At 51.7% G+C, this 17,065-nt stretch overlaps 2 protein-coding genes across 14 annotated transcripts in view; one reads left to right on the forward strand and one right to left on the reverse strand.

The window, feature by feature from the left end:
* The window catches only part of Tmem175 (transmembrane protein 175), a 14,444-nt gene extending 12,948 nt beyond the window's left edge, over positions 1 to 1,496 (forward strand). For all 13 annotated transcript variants that reach the window (XM_059274965.1, XM_059274967.1, XM_059274966.1 and 10 more), the window contains one exon: positions 83 to 1,496. In XM_059274965.1, the coding sequence (XP_059130948.1) occupies positions 83 to 749 (667 nt within the window). In that variant the 3' untranslated portion in view covers positions 750 to 1,496. The remainder of the gene's footprint in view (positions 1 to 82) is intronic.
* On the reverse strand, positions 798 to 15,601 carry Dgkq (diacylglycerol kinase theta). Its single transcript, XM_059274975.1, has 23 exons — positions 15,271 to 15,601; positions 12,741 to 12,820; positions 10,986 to 11,085; positions 10,608 to 10,693; positions 10,410 to 10,535; positions 9,996 to 10,149; positions 9,844 to 9,918; positions 9,663 to 9,763; positions 9,237 to 9,466; positions 9,065 to 9,155; positions 8,881 to 8,935; positions 8,622 to 8,683; positions 8,153 to 8,303; positions 7,693 to 7,731; positions 6,924 to 7,039; positions 5,054 to 5,205; positions 4,693 to 4,841; positions 4,404 to 4,582; positions 4,015 to 4,115; positions 3,776 to 3,922; positions 3,565 to 3,676; positions 3,328 to 3,480; positions 798 to 3,053 (listed from the first exon to the last, which is right to left on the reverse strand). The coding sequence occupies exons 1-23, from the start codon at positions 15,521 to 15,523 to the stop codon at positions 2,955 to 2,957; spliced, it is 2,811 nt and encodes a 936-aa protein (XP_059130958.1). The 5' UTR covers positions 15,524 to 15,601; the 3' UTR covers positions 798 to 2,954.
* Positions 15,602 to 17,065: the final 1,464 nt, after the last annotated feature.

Consider the following 17,065-nt stretch of genomic DNA (forward strand, 5'->3'; position numbering starts at 1 on the left):
TCATTTATGATGCTTGGTATACCCCTCTGGTCCTGCCATCTTTGGGAGGCTATTACATATGTCATCTGTTCATACTTCCCAGTGAGGACAACGTTCCGGATCCCAAGGATGTACAAGAGAAATTCAGTGGCAGCCTTGTGACTGCCCTGGGTGCATATGGGCCACAATTCCTGGCATACTTCGGCTCCTTTGCTACAGTGGGTCTGCTCTGGTTTGCCCACCATTCACTCTTCCTGCATGTCCGGAAGGCTACACAGACCATGGGGCTATTCAACATACTGTCACTGGCCTTTGTGGGTGGCCTCCCTCTGGCCTACCAGCAGACCTCAGCTTTTGCCCGACAGCCCCGCGATGAGCTTGAGCGTGTGCGCGTCAGCTGTGCCATCATCTTCTTGGCCAGCATCTTCCAGTTTGCCATCTGGACTGCAGCCCTGCTACACCAGACAGAAACACTGCAGCCAGCTGTGCAGTTTGGTGGGCAGGAGCATGCTTTCATGTTTGCCAAGCTTGCACTTTACCCCTGTGCCAGCCTGCTGGCCTTTGCTGCCACCTGCCTGCTGAGCCGGTTCAGCACAGCCATCTTCCACCTCATGCAGATTGCAGTGCCCTTTGCCTTCCTGCTGCTCCGTCTCCTTGTGCGCCTTGCCCTGGCAGGCCTTCACGTCCTATGGGAACTCCGGCTAGAGCACCCTCAACCAGGCCAGGGTGAACCTGAGGCACAGTCTCAGCTTTTGCCTGCCCCCTGCTAATGCCAAGGAAGCTACACCTGCCCATCCCGGGCATACTGTAAGGGGTCCTATGGAGATGGCTCAGTAGAAGTTTGTTGTGACTCTGGGGCTATGGTTTTATTGGCCTGGATATTGTGTACATTGTGAAATATCAAGATCTATTTCAAGAGTATGAACATTGTTCACATTTTGCAATGAGAGATTTCATGGGAACTAATTTTATTACTTTTACCTATTTATTTTCCTCTTCACTCCCTGTCCCCAACACTGCTAGGGGAATTTACCTGTCTGACTAACCTGAGTAAGATGCTAGGGGCTGTCACCGAGGTCTTGTTTGAGGGAGTTAGCACCTAGCCAAGGTGAGAGGACCATCCCTTTTCCTTGCTCTGACCTGCATGTGGCCACACAGTCCACCCTTCTGCTCAGAACCTTTGGGCAGTTGAGTCTGGGCTACGTCAGGCTGAGAAGTTGCTGTCTGGTTCACACCCTCACAAGTGCAGAGGTTCCCTGGTGGGACTGACAGTTTATCTGCCCATTCCTATACTAGTAGTTGACAAAGACAAGAGGCAGCTACAGGACAGCACAATGTATTTGGCCCAGATATAAGTTAGATCACATTCAGGTAGTGATAAATTACACACAGAGACAGGACCAGTGCACAGGACACACTCCACAAAGGGACAGTCTCACTTAAATACAGAGGACATGCTACACTGACCACAATTTACAAATAATTCCTATAGACTGAAATAAAAGTGAAAAACTACATTGCAGTTTCTTTTGAATGTGGAAAATGATGTAAACATGAGGAACATCTATACTGAGAACACAAATGGCTACCTAATGCACTTGTATGCAGTTTTGGTAGAAGCAGGTGAGGGAGTGGAACAATGGTCCTATGAAGCTGCCAGCCAGGTAGACCCCCTGGTCCACACTATAGCCACTTCTGAGAGTGGCACAGGCCCAGTGATAACAAACAGGAGAAGGATCTAGACCCATTTACTTGTTTGTGGGGTATCATAGGACACGTCCCACATAGGTCCTCCCCCATCAGGACTGAGGCTGGCCCCCTGAACATCTTTAGCCATCTTTTTACTTTTCAACAGGGGCTTTAGCTCTGTAGCCCAATTAGGTCTGAAACATGCTATTCTCTTGCTTTAGCCCCCAAGAAATGGATTACAGGCATGCACCACCAGGCTTAGCTAGACAGCTTATTTTTGGACATATTCCTCTGGGGTCTGATGAATTCTTGGGTGATGGAAGAGACAGCTTTCTCTCATTCTGTGAACCTGATGCCCCAAGCAAGGCCTGGCCATCAGAGCTGCCTTGATTTCTGTAGGAGCCAGAGCACAAGCTCTACATCTACAAGGAAGGGCTGCAGGCTGGCAAACAGCATGTATATAAAGTGCTATAAGTTGAGTCTAAGGGAGTTTTAACCACTCCACAATAGCCGATGTTATTTACACATTTCTCAACCAGGTACCACCTGGCCCTGTTCTGATCCCTTCTGGACACAAGGTGCCCACTCCAGGGCTGAGGAGGGACACTCAGGGCCTGGCACATACTCCAGCTGTGACACATGAGTGGCACCTAAACTTAACTAGCCTTAGGTTAGACAAAGATTCCCCTTCCTTGGTACAGCTTTTCAGCTTAGGGACACTAGCTGGATGAGACCTTACAACTAATATCTTAAGCCCAAACTGCTGTCTGGTGATGAGCCCAGGGAACTTGAGGATGCCACACCCACCCAAAAGGGGCAGGAGGAACAAGCAGCATTCTGTGTCTGCTAGGCCAGGGCCTAGTAGGGCTAACTGTTTTGAAAGAAAACAAAATAAGTTCAGAGGGCCCACCTGGATGGCCTGCATCCAGAAGTGTTGGGCCCAAGGGACTCTTGAAGAGAGATTTCAAAGGGAGGAGTGTGACTAACCAGACCAGCTCCATTTATCTTATACCAGTCTCATGTGGAAGACAAACTAGCCAGAGCCTTGTGTCCCTGTCCTATAGACTGGTACTGTAGCAGAGTGAGCAGTGGCCATTACCTACCTGCTCTTAAGTTTGCACATGACATTGGATAAGGATGAGGGATGGAAACATCCCAAAACCCATGAAGATGCTATGGTCAATGGTATAGCTAAGTCCATTTGTTGGCAAGCCAATGTGTGACTTGGAACAGAACCAAAGATGAGAAAGGCTGGGTGGTTGAGACCCTTCATCTTGGCTCCTCTATTAAGGATTGCCCTCAGGAGCAGGCAAGGTGTCCACTCGGGTATCCCTGATGGTGCCAGCCTTCCTGGGCTTCTGCTTGGCCTTCCTCAGCATGTGAACCTGTTTCAAGGCAGGGATGGAGGGTCAGAGGGCCAGAGTGACATTACAAGTGATAGCTCTGGGACCTCTGGGCCAGTGAATACTTCTTGGCTCCATTCCACAAAAGAGGGGCAATGGCTTCAAAGAGCAAGCTGCTTTCACCAGGGCTTCATGACACCTGGAGTCCCAGAAGGCCAAAGTTTAGACCCACCTGGCCTTAGCTATTGTACAGCATCAACCTACATGGATCTAACCTTGACCCATTTTACCCCTGTCCTCAGCCTTGCCAACATACCTTCGGGGCAGTAGCAGAGATGATCATGTGCCCTGGGGCCTGAACCCAGGGCTCACCATCCACTTGTACTGGAGTAGCCTTAAGGAGTGTAACACGGAAGTAGGAGCCCTGGGCAATGCGGATTCCAGAGCGCAGCCCACCCTGGACCTGGCCCTAGGCAAGACAAAAGCTGAGCTAGCTAGTGGGGGCCAAGGGGTACCACAGGGCCTGCCCACCAGCCTGCCAGTGAGTGCTCACCATGTGCACGACACCCGTTACACCCACCACCTCCAACAGCCCGTCGTCTATGCGTGGCTTCTCAAACCTGGAGTCGCTGTCAGAGCCCCACAGGTCAGCCCCCGAGCCCCAGCTGCCCCCAAAAGATGAAAATACAAAGTTAAGCACAGACCAGACATAGACCTAGCACCTGGCCCAAACTGCAGAATCTCTGAGAGCCCAGCCCCAGCACCTGGGGATGTTGATAAAGATGAGACCCTCAATGCTGGGTAGCTCCACCTCCTGCTGCTCCACCTGCAGCCGGATCTCCTTGTGTAGGCTTCGAGAGTGGCTGATCTTCTGCAGCCCAACCCGCACATACACACCCTTGTTGTGGAACCTGCCACAGGAGAGGTAGGCATTCTGCATTACCAGGTAAAAGCTGCTGGCTGCTCTAAGTGACCTGATCCCCCAGCCCTGCCCTACTAGTACCTGCTTGTGAATTTGCCAGGCTCCTCCTCACGTGCCTGGTGGAAGTCTAGGCTGAGTTCCGCATCGATACCAATGCCACAGTAGTTACTCATCTGAACAATCTGGAGATAGGGCATAACCAGGATGCTGGCCAGGCACTCTGGAGTGTCCAAAATTCTGCCAGCCATTCCCAAGTGTCCCAAATTGTGCCAGCCATCTCTAACTCTGTTGTCACCAGTACCCTTTCCTAGTAACCTCTCTGCTTAAATGTCACAGCACCCCCAGAGAGGGCAGAACCCCACAACCCCACAGGCTTCAGTCAGCAAGCTCTTGCTCTGCCTCAGGAGGAAAGACGCACTTCAGCAAAGGGGGAGTCAAATGTAAGATCCTTGCAGGTGCCACACTGGTACCTTGGGGGGCTCCGTGTCTACCACACTGTTCTCTGTACTATCAGTCTCATGAGCATCCAGCAGGATTGTCCAGCGATCCATGAGCACAGCGTCAGCCTCATCCACAGACACCAGCACAGAGAATGGGTCCTCACCACTATAGCCTGCCCCCCAACGGAGGACCCGGCCAAGGTCATTCCCTAGGAAACAGGAAAGACAGCATAATCCACATACCACCATGAATCTCTAGCATAACCCACAGTGGGGACAGCCCTGAGACCCCATCCTTCAAGTTGATGGCTAAGCCCACCTGTACCCAGGGGCAGGATGGCCACAGATGGCTCTGGGCAGGCCAGATGGCGCCTTGTCTCTTCCAGGGCAGCGAGCACCCAGCCCACGGTGCCGTCTCCACCACATACCAGTACCCGAAAACAGGGCACCTGAGAGAAAAGGTGGAACCTGTGTGGGAGACAGTGTTCTGCCACTACCTCCTGGCTGCCCAGGCCAAGACCTAGCCACTCATTCTTGCCCTGGGCAGCCCTTTACTTTTCAGATGTCCATCTCTGGCCACATAGAGGACTTAATTATTCCAGCAGTCCCATTTGGAGTTCCTACTAGCTAGAGACAGGTAGGGGTTGCTTTTTCCACATGCCAGAAAACTCCAGACTTACCCAGGAAGAGGGCCCCCGTTGGTCAGCTCAAAGACCTGGTGTGGATTCAGCAGTTTCCGGAAACTGCAGAGCAGCTCTCGGCCCTTGAGGCCCCCACTCTTTGGGTTCACAAACACGAGGAGGGGGCAGCAGTCAGGAGGCAGCTTCGTGTGCTGAGAAGTGGGGGACTGAATTATGTTGGGGTCAAGGTCCCACATAGGAACTGCTAAGCTATGTCCAGCCTCAGATTCCAAGCCTACTAAGCCATAGCCAGTCCTTCCTGAGGCTAAGCAGGCCACATACTTATCTCCAACTCATTACTGACCTCTCATAGTGGATATGTCCCTGGCATTTGTGCTTAGTGCTCCAAGCAGCCATGGTGGTGCTCTCAAGGGAAAAGATATTCTAACATGTCAAGGGACCATTCCTACTCTCTTATCCATGAAACCACAGGCTCCTGTTGGAAATCCATAGGTTCTACCAGTCACCACCAGCCAGCTGGAGTGATGCCTGGCCCTTTCAAAGCTACCAACATACCCCTTGGGACCCGGGAGCTTCCAGATCCTACCTGCCACATGGCAGCCAAAGGGCTCAGTATACAGGGGTAATCACACATCTCTTGCTGGTCATGGGGACAAAGTCAGTTTTCCCATATAGAATGCCAAGAGACAGTCCCTAGACACAGTAGGCTGGTTTAGGTCCCTACAATGGTTTTGGGTAACAGGAGACACACAAGCCAGGTACAGACAAAGGGTGGACAGCAGCACAGGAGCTACATTATCCCTGACAAGGACATACTTGAGATGGGTTACCCACTGGACAGGCAGAGCTGCCTGTACTCAACACTTACTCACTTGTCCCAGGGCAGGCAGCTGATAGGAAATAGAAACTATATGGCCTCATGCTTAACTGCCACAGAGCTAGTGATGACAGTACCTAGTTAAACATACAGGGAGCCCTATATCCTTAGGCACTGGTAACAGCTACTTCCAGGGCAGGACCAGTGGGCTGGAGCAGGAGGGACCTGTAGGCACTGCCTAAGCCTGCCAGTCTCCCAAACTCATTCCACTTGAATTCTGTTCCTCCTAGACTTGAGTCTGAAGTCAAGATCAGGGTTCAGGATACAAGCAAGCCATGGACACCTGTGGACACTTTGTGGAGACCAGGCATAAATCCTTCTGGTACTCCTCGTACGCAATTCCATTGCTTTCTGCTGCTTTCTGGGTACACCTCTTCCAAGCATTGCCAGGTCATAAGAGTGGTACCTGAAGTCAGAGAGCTCCACCTAGTAGCCAGAAATAACCCGAGCCACATGGCCACATGGGTAAATGTTGGGGCCAATATCATACTCAAAAGGATAGGGCCTGGCAGGATGTAGGCACATGGTCACAACACACTCTGGCCTGTGATAATCCCTGCTGGTTAGAAGTTCACTATTCCTGATGTGAAACCAGCCTCAGTCCTTTTTTTTTTTTTTTTTTTTTTTTTTTTTTTTTTTTTTTTAAGATTTATTTATTATGTATACAGTGTTCTGCCTGCATGTATGCCTGCATACCAGAAGAGGGCACCAGATCTCATTATAGATGGTTATGAGCCACTATGTGTTTGCTGGGAATTGAACTCAGGACCTCTAGAAGAGCACCAGTGCTCTTAACCTCTGAGCCATCTCTCCAGCCCACCAGCCTTGGGTCATGTCCTAAGCATCATGTCTCACTCGTTCAGAAACCTTGGACAAGCACTGACCTCTCTGACCTCTGATGTAAACCTTGTCAAGGTCAACCTTGTCCCTTTTGGGCTGTTGTAGGTAGGCCAAAGTGGCATGTACCAGCCATATGGCAATGAGGAGATGGTCCTGAGGCATTAAACTGGTCTCAGAGTCCTGATCACTTACCAGCACATCTGGAAGCACCAGTGCAGTCAGTGGCCGGCCATGTACTGCTGTGTCCCTGGCCAGCATGTATAGCCGCTCAGCCTCCGCGAAGCAGGTGACATCCAGAATTACTGCGCCTGCCACAGGTGGGCCAAACCTCAGGGTAAGTGTCCTATGCACCCCATCCACAAGGTACTCAGTGAGGAGTCCTGTGTATCCTACCCCCAGGTGCCCAAATGGTATTCAGGGCAGGGTCTATGAAATCCACCCCCAAGATATCACACCCACAAAATCTCTCCTGTGTACCATGCCAACCAGGTGCCTAGGTAGAGCCTGCACTACAAGTACCAGCCCCAGCTCTGACCACAGCCAGCACATGTCATCTGACTATAAGTAGCATCCACAGTAAGGGGCCACTTACAGCGAAGTATTCCCACAGACAGCAGGCTGAATTCAGGATCCAGCAGTGAGTAAAGAGGCTCATCTCCCTGACCAACCACTTACACCCAAATCTAGTACCATGAGCACTGCATGGTCTCTGAGTATCCTGGGTCACATGCCAAGAAGGATGGCAGTGCATCTGAAACCTTCCTTGCCCCGTAAAAGATGCTGGCCCACAAAGATGGGGGGAGGGGGGCAGCTAAAATCTCAGCCATATTGTAACAAAAGCAACAGATGTGAACCAGGAAACAAAAGCAAGGGATGATTCCAGGCATGTGGATATAGAGAAGACAGTAAAGAACAGGCTCTTCCACCCGACTCCAGGAACATCCACCAGACATCAGCTCACCTTGTAAGGAGTAGACGTGACTCACAGACACCACAGCAGCTGCACAGACAGTTTGCAGTCAGAGTGGCATATTGAGGCCTGGGCCTAACCTCCCAATCTGGGGCCAGCCTCCCTTCTAAGGGCATCTACATCCAGAGCACAGCCCACCCAAGCAGCCCTGACCCATCCTTTGGGGTCAGCCCCCTGGGAACTGCCCATGCCCTATTCCCAAACAAGGTCCCTGACTCCTGAATGTACAGGGACTCCCACCAGAAGAAGCATAGACTAAATACTTTAGGAAACAAAGCGGGGGGACCAGAAGCCTCTCAGTGAGGGCCGTATTGGCTGGCCTGGGGTGGGAACTGAGCATGGGCTTCAGATGGTGCATGAGGAGGCAAGAGAACTTAGGTTTGGCACCATAGTCCCACTGCCCAGTCAGGACCCTTTCCCAGCCAGAGCCCTGGATAGCCCAAGGTCACACCTTTGGTGGCCATGGCCTCATGCAGCAGGTTGCTGTAATCCTGGGGGGACAAGCCAGGTGGCAGGCCACCCACGAACAGGGAGACATGTGGGGCCATGGCCCTGCTCTCAGCCACGTAGAACCGCGTCTGGCTCACCTGGCGCACAGATGTCTGTAGGAAGAATAGGAATGGGGAATGCTGGGCAGCACGGCAGCAGCACTTCTTCATCGCCTCACTTAGTTCTTGAGGAAACTAACTTGGATACTCTAACTAACATGAAGACTCAAGGCCTCCCAGCCAAAAATAGGTGATATGTTATAGAGAGTACTGCCAGCCAGGGACATCAGCTGATGATTGGGGAGGGTACAGTGTCTGAGAAGAAATGCCCTTCTGGAAGTGGCAAGTGAGTGGACAGCCTTGGTGGCATTCCTCTATAGGACATGGCTAAGGGCTGGCAGTTCCCTGGAAGTACTGTCTATACCCACTGACCTGTCGAATGTCCCAAAGTCGGTCTAGCAGAGGTTCCTCATCCATCAGCACTGTCCTTTGGACTGTAGGATTGAGGGACACAGCATGTCAGCACTAGGCTCCTCCCTTCTGTAAACAGCTGCTCTGAGTCTCTGGGACATGCGAGTCTAGGTGGCACTGATCAGAAGGGCATGGTCTAGCCCCAATGTCCTAGCAGGCCTCCCAGAGCAGCAGGCCCAAGCCTACTACAAAAAAGGATATGAAAATGCAGCCCACTTACCTTGTCTGCTGCTCATGAGCACCTCAATCAGCTGGAATCTCTCCTGATCCTCAACCTATACAGCATGGGCAAAACATCAGGCCTAGGACAGAACCCCCATATCCACAGGACATTCAGAGGAATAGTAGCCTAGCCCATTGGGCAGGTGACCTCAGAGTTGGATGGGAATGGACAGTGTACATACCTGTCGTCCAAGCAGCGGAAGAACCTCTTGAACCACAGACTGTGCTGTACTCTGTGAGTTCACACGGATGGACACATAGGCCACACCCACCCTGTGGGGGACAGACTCAAAGTATGGGCTTTGGGTCCTCACCCTAACCCTCCCTCATCAGATCTTGTGCTTTGAGTCTTACTTGAGCCAGCCAGGGTAGATCTTCAGGATCTCCTGGGCACGAGGCAGAGACCTGATGACCCAGGCCTCAGGCATGGAATCCCGGGGCCCAGAGCCTTTGTTAGCCTCTTCCTCAGTGGTCCCGGCCTTCCCCAGGGCCTGGGCATTGCCAGACAGTATGGTTAAGGGCAGTGCCTGCAGCTGGAAGTCTCTAGGGTCCTCGTTGATATAGTAGGCTCGAAGTGCTGCCTCCTGTAGAGGGTAGAGCCAAATATGTGGGGCCAGGTAAACAGGGGACCTGTATGGAGGGCCAGGTTAAGGGAATAGGTGAGGGAGGCAGGTATGAGGAAGCCAACTGTGAAGGGGGCCAGATATGAAGGACCAGGTAAGCAGAGGGCTCCAGGTATGGTAGTGTGCACCACACCTCTGTGCATAGGCTCACTCTTACCATCACCTCCTCATTCCGAGCCATGCGGGAAACTGTAACCAGGCGAAACTGATTTTTCCTCATGGAATCGTTGCCATCAAAGATCTTCAAGGTCTGTTTGGCTAGGCAAGAGGGAAGCAGCTGAGAATCTTGGGGGCCTGGAACTAGGCAGGACAGAGTGACAGCTCAGTGACATACTTACTGGATTCTGTTGCTGTCTGCATCTCTCTGCCTAAGCCTGTGGCAGCACTTCCATCTAGGCCATCATCTCCATCACCTGCAGGATAGACAAAGCCCTTATACTCAGTGCCTGGACCAGCCAGGGTATACCCCAGTCCCACCTCTATGCCTCACCAAGCTCTAAGGCCACAGTCTCAGGGATGCGGAAGCAGTGCATCTTGCTGAAGTTTCGGGATAACAGGCGCACACATGAAGGAGGCAATACCATGGAACGTAGACGCCCAAATGTACATTCAGGTGTGAGTGCTGTGGAGCACACTGAGTGGGCCTGGTAGGACAAAGGTATAAGTCTGGCACCCTGGGCAGAAAGCTGGCTATATCCATCAGGCTAAGCACCCATCTAGATGGTGCACAAAGCCAGAGGTGCTACTCCATAACCCAGAAAACAATAGGATGTAGACAACTTGAAAGAAAGGAACTACCCCCTCCTCCATCATACACCCTGTCATAGAGCCTACCCCTACCTGATGGCTTCAGCTGCCTTCTGTCCCACACCCAAGGCCCCATTCATCCCATTCCCATGCTCACCTGTACACCACACCACTCGCAGCGTACACCAGCCAGCACATCTGAGGAACCACAAGTCTTCCTACAGACCTCACATCGTGCACCAGAAGGCAGGTTCCCCTCCCGCCAGTGGTGGTGATATGTGTCCTGAGGATGGGGGGACAATCAGAAGCTCAACCAGCCTACCCCTACCAAACCTACCCCAGTACTTGTACTCACATAATCCTGCTGTCCATCCTGGTGGCACTGACGACAGTCGCTGCAGGCGAAGGGCACACACTCGGGGTGAACGTGCAGCTCACACACTGGGGGGTGGGCAAGGTTAGGGGCCTCTTGCCATACCCCTGCCCTCCTCACTGACCTCTTAGCTTGGGCTGGCTCCAACCCCAACCCCTGCCATCCTGAACCAGCTTCTTTTAGACTAATTGCTTCTTGCCTGGTAGGCTCCTACCGTTGGAGCCCCCAAAATTAGCCTGAGCCTACTACCCATGCACTGACAAACCACAGGCAGAGGATGGCTGGGCTACCCAGAGCAGCAGAGATCAGGCCCCTTGATTGATGAGCTCAGTTCCAAGGGGACCACAGGCCTAATGGTACCTTCACAGCGGAGCGCAGGTACCTCCAGGCTCTTGCGGCAGACCACACAGAACTTGCGCTTGTAGAGCCCGAGGGAGCCAAAGCAGTGGGCTACAGGGACCTATAGGGGCAGAACAATCCTCAGATTTGGGCCTGCCTGGGCCTGCACCCTTATTCCTGGTAGCCCTGTGAACTGGCCCAGCATCCCCTGCTGGTAACTGCTTGGACAGAGGGGATCATCTCTCTTCCTCCTTCACCTTCACAAATCTGTAGCTCAGGTCCTGCTTGAGAGTGCCTACCTCAACCCAGCTATACTACCATGAGACCTGGACTGGGGCTAGCCTGACTGACTATGGGACAGGCGAGTAGAGAAAAGGCTCTTTAACTTCACATCCGTAGTACTGTAAGCACGGGTAATGGAAGGCCACCTGACATCCATTCCTTACTCCACAGGCCAGCAAGACTGCCAACTACCAGGTACCTGTTAGATTCAGGAGCTTCCAAAACCCCCCAGATCTGCCCTCTTGGAGGCAATCACAGTGACTGTGAACATGAGACGGAAAATTGCCTTCCCATGAAAGCAGATTGGAAGGGTCAGGTCTTAATTTGACTGGTTCTTAGCCTAAGACTTAAAGAACACTCAATTAGCAGGACAGAAAAACTGCACACTAGAAGGGTAATCAATGTATATGTCAGGATGGAAGATGATTTTTATTTTCTTTTTAAATATCTATATCCTCTGAGAATATTTGAAATAATACTAGTATTTATTTTTATTCTTAAGTAAAAATAAGAAAACACTGAGGGGGCTGGAGAAATGGCTTAGAGGTTAAGAGCACTGACTGCTCTTCCAGAGGTCCTGAGTTCAATTCCCAGCAACCACATGGTGGCTCATAACCATCTGTAATAAGGTCTGGTGCCCTCTTCTGGTCATACATGCTGTATACATAATAAATAAATAAATCTTAAAAAAAAAAAAAAGAAAAGAAAACATTGAGATCATTTTAAATAGCCATAGCCTCAACATGTTCACAAGGGTACCACTCTGGCAAGCATAGCATCCTGAGACTACAGTAGCCAGCAGCTAGCATCCTTGGATTTTTGTACTCACACCTAGTAATCAAGTATCTCATGCTCACCTGTTTGAACTGTGTCTAGCTATGCTGCTGTCATCACTACCATTACTCACAGAAAGGAGTCTCTGTGCCCTGCTAGGAGCCTCACTGCCCTCTTCTGAGCCCTGTGAAGGAAGGTCAATAGCCAAAACCTACTCCAAGGCTCAGAGGCCTTTTACATAAGCGTTTAATGTTACAACCTCTAGGGTTTATGTGCATTTGTGAGAAACAATCCAGAGATCCCCTGTGGTCTTTACCCATTTTCCAATGTTAACAACTTACACAACTGGTCAGTGTCATAGCCAAAGCACTGAGAGTGCATGCAGTCCAAGCCAAGTACCCAGCCTCCAGGACCTCTCACTTGGCCCTTTTTCAGCCACATCCACTTCCTTACCTTGAACCTCTGATCTGTGTTCCTCTGGCTTCCTCATTCAGAGTGTTCCATAGATAAGTATGTGCCCTTTGACACTGACTGTTCTCAATATAGTTCCCTAGAGATCCACTCAGGGTGCTCAGGTCATCAATGGCTCCTTCCCTCTGATCGTGAGCAGGACTCTGCCCTTTGCTTCCTAACTATGATGTGACTAAACTGCCAATGCAAAGGACAGCTAGAGGTCAGCACTCAACCCCAGGAGAGCCATTGCACTGCCCCCACACTTACCCGTACTAGGCTTGGAGCAATGCTTGTACACGGGGTCTTCACTTGCTTCAGGCACTTCTCATGGGACATGAAGTTGCAGACTGCAGGGAGGAGAGCTGTGTGAGTCAGCCCACCCTGCTAAGCAGCCCCATGTACACTTAGGAGGTGAGTGGCCCTAAGACTCAGCCTTTGTCAGCATAATAGGGCATGAGCATTCCACAACAGGGTTAAGAGCCCATCATAAAGAGGCCCCTCAGCCAGAGCCAATTGGGGAAGTTCTTGAGCTGGCCAGTCAGTATGGTACCCTAGCCCTATGCCACTTAGGGGCAGGAATGTCATTCCTGTGATCTCCGTCATTATGGAAGCGGGCAGTAACACCATCCTTAAGAGCCCAAAGACCAGATGCCACAGTAGGACGATGGTGGGAGATGAGTGTGCCCTGCTGTCTTGGGAATGGCCCATGCCTGTCACACTGACTCAGAACTCCCTTGTCTCTGAGGCCAATAGAGGAGCCAAGAGATGAGTTTCCAAAGGCAGAGTGCACATAAACAGATGTGGGATGGCCCAGGACTTAGAAAACACACCTGGCTTGGGGGTGGGGTGTGTTTCTAGACCTCAGCACAAATAGAGCTTCAGCAGTGAAACAAACTTGGTGATACACGAGGGGATATAAGCCTGTGTAACACACCAGAGCCAGGGCAGGACAAGAGAGTGAGGGTCCTGGGTTGGGTTCCACAGGTAAGATACTGTGGATGAGGTTGTAGGAACAAAGGGACATGACCACTAAGACAGCCTGAGGAGACAGGACCTATCCAGAGGGCCCCAGTGGCTGCTTCCCTCCTACTGAGACCTTAGACACCTCAGTCCTAGAAGGGGACAAATAAAATTTTTCCATGGGATGCTCCAGAGAAAAATACTGGAAGGAGACTAGAGCTGGTGAGAAAAGCATGAGAAAGCAGTGACCCAACAAGAGTCTTTCCCAAGCACTCCATTTACTTAACCATGGAAGGTCTTGCCAGCTGCCTTCTCTGTAGGCTGAGGCAGTGCCTGTTGTGTGTAGAACCTTATGTGCTCCTGAAGGTGGAAGGCCTCTGCCCATACCTTTGTGAGGACATCTGCTGGGGTTCCAGCCCATTCCCCACAATGCTGCCTAGAAGAGGCTCTGCACCCTTGCCTGAGGACCAGACTCTATGACTGCTACACACCAAGATTTTGCTTGGGTTTCTTGACTCCACAGACCTAGCCCAGGGGTCATATCTGTAAGGAGTACCTGGAATCTACCCTTAGACTTCAAGTCCTCCTTTCATTATCTCTTAGTTCTTCAAAGAGCCTAGGTCTAGCCTCTGACCTGTAGGTCCTACCTCCACTACCTTTACCTCCACAGAGATTACACTTAGATTGGAAGCTTTGCTTTCTGTGGTTTTCAACAATAAAGTGAGTCAGAGAACCATCCTTCTACCTGAATCCTTGCCTACCTGCAGCTAAGTCAGTGTACACACCGCAGCCTTCATCCCACTGGGACTCTGATATTACAAAAGAGCAGGTAGCTTTGCGCCTTTCCTGGAATTCACTCTGTAGACCAGGCTGGCCTCGAACTCACAGAGATCTCCTGGCTCTGCCTGCCGAGTGCTGGGATTAAAGGCGTGCACCACCACCGCCGCCCGACATAATATTTCTTATCTGACAGAGAAAACCAGGTGACCACTCCTATGTCACTGATGGCCCTAGGTTCCATGACAACTAGCCATTCCCACTAGCAGAATACACTTCTGTGTGAGGAGCACAAGCCTGTCTCCCTGAGCAGGACAGATGCTCCTTAACTGGTCCCATCTTCAGTCCCTGGTCAGAACACACTGTCAAAGGCCCAGATGCCCCTCACAGACTTGGGAGGTGGGTCTCAGGGTCTGCCTCCTCACAAGAGGAAAAACACCAAGAGGGCCAGCCACAGAACTACCTGGGGAGCAGAGGAAGAGGTGCCATCCTCTGCCCTGCCCAGCCGGCTTGGCAGCTGGGTGGGAGCTGTGTTGGGACATGCCACATCTGTAAAGAAGGTTGGGCCTGGCTCTCCAAGCAGTTGAGCCTGAGCAAAGCAGCATTTAGTCCCTCTGTGCATCAGCCTGCACTTGGGACAAGAATGACCAGGACCCATGGTTCACGCCAGCCCTGCTTGCCCTCTCCTAGTGTCCCGGTCACTTAGGAAGCCAGACACGGAACACCAGAGGGAACCCCATTGCCTAAGGTCTCAGTCCTACCTTCACATCTCTATGCCCAGGCCCAGCAACTGACTCAACACACACCTTGCCTCTTGCAACCTCGCTGGATTCCAACTACAGCATTGCACTATGGCGACTCTGTCTCCACCTTCCACTAGGAAATCCTGAGATCCCAGGCCAAGGGGGGCCAGACCGGGGACACCCCTCCTTCCTACCCCTAAAAGCAGGCGTTACCAGGCCACTGCCAAGAGGGACAGGGCTCAAAGGTTAGGACAGTGTATCAGGGAGAAAAGCTAGGGCTCTTGGGAGCGGCCTCAGGACACAGGGTGGACTCTCACCATCGCACAGGAAGCCGGCCAGCCCCCAAATGAAGTCCGAGCAGAGATGGCAGAAGGTGGGCTTGGTGAGTGTCACCTTGCGGAAGCTGTGGCCGGGCGCTGCAGGGCCAATAGCTCTGCCAGTCCGCTCCGGCCCTGACCCTGGGCGTGCGCGGCCTGAGATGCCCAGTACCGGGCTGCCGGCCGGGCTGCCGAGACGTGGGGAACCGCTGCCCGGCCAGGTACGGGCCCCGGCCTCGGCTGCCGCCGCCATCTGCAACCAGACCACCCCAGCAGCAGCTGCGCGCTAAAGCCAGATCGGCGATGTAGAGGGTCCTCAGCGGTGCCCGCACCCAGCTTCCGACTGTGCTACCTAACGCGCAGGCTCGCGTGGGCGGGGCCCAAACGGAGAGCCTGGCTAGGGCCTCCAGAGGGGCGGTGCTGACCTGTTGAAGGCCGAGCCTTTGCCTCCGACAGAGGGGCGAGGTGGCCCGCAAGGATTTGATATGCCCAGCGCCAGATGAGCAAAAGAAGGAATGGGCTAGATTTCCCACAGAGGGTCTCAGAATACTGGATATGAGGCCTTTGCTCCTATAAGCAGGGGAGAATCTATGGGGACATTCATAGCTAGCTGGAAACTTCAGCGGGGCTCTCACAAACCCCCTTACCCCATGGCAAGATCTTCCTTCAGTGTGTTCCCAGGTCTTTGAGAACCCGCATGCAAGGGAAGGGCATCCACAGTAACCACAGTTCTGTGTTATCCAGACAGAGCCTGTGGCTTTGGACCTACAATTGGAGTACTAATTCTACTGCCAATGGGCTCAGGTTCATAACCAGATTTTTTACTTTGTTGTTATTGTTGTTGTTTTTCGAGACAGGGTTTTTCTGTGTAGCTCTGGCTATCCTGGAACTCACTCTGTAGACCTGGCCTCAAACTCAGAGATTTGCCTGCCTCTGCCTCCTGAGTGCTAGGATTAAAGGCATGTGCCACCACCACCCTACTCTGATTTTTATTTTTATGAACATTCTGTCCTTGTACCTGCATGGTCCATGCCCAGATTCTCATATGGCTGGAGTGGCACAAGAGGTAGCAGGGCACATTACAGTCACTTTAGAAAATAATACTAGACTGTGAGGCATGGTGGTGCATGCCCAGCATTCAAGAGGGAGAGGCAGGAGGATCTCTGTGAATTCAAGGTTAGCCTGGTCTAGTGACACGAGAGCTACATAACGAGACCCTGTCTCAAAAGATAATAATACTAAACTGTTTTTTACATGCAATCATACAAAAATTAAAATGAATACTTCTCTCAGTTGTGTGGAAGACTCCCTAGGCTGTACACTCTGCTAACTGTGGACCCTTAAATTTGTATTCCATGCTCTCTGGTCTTATTCAGGGGTATCTCTGATGTCAGAGGACCTTCACCTATCTTAGTTGCTGTGAAGCCTTCACACATCTTACTATCTCCTGCTGGGCCTTTTGTTCTTACTGGCAGGGGCCTCAGGAACTCAGGTGCTTGTTACCTGCAGTAGTTCAGGTCCTAAAGAACTCATGGATGGATCATTGCAGACCCTGAAAGAAATGCTGCATCACTGCCCTCAGGGGATAGTAAGGTTCTGCTAGCTGAGGTACTTGATTGACATGTGACCTTTTTTCCTGTGTGCCTCTGCTTATAGATACTTTGTTTAATAAGTAACATAGAGCAATTTATTACTTTCTTCCGTGGACTGGCAGTGCTAGCTAGCACTCACACCTGAAAGAAGCTACTCTTATACGTCTCTTTTCTCTATAAGAATGCCACAACTTAGGGGACAG

This window comes from Peromyscus eremicus, chromosome 10 (genome assembly GCF_949786415.1).
Source record: "Peromyscus eremicus chromosome 10, PerEre_H2_v1, whole genome shotgun sequence".
In the NCBI taxonomy this organism is placed as follows: Eukaryota; Metazoa; Chordata; class Mammalia; order Rodentia; family Cricetidae; genus Peromyscus; species Peromyscus eremicus.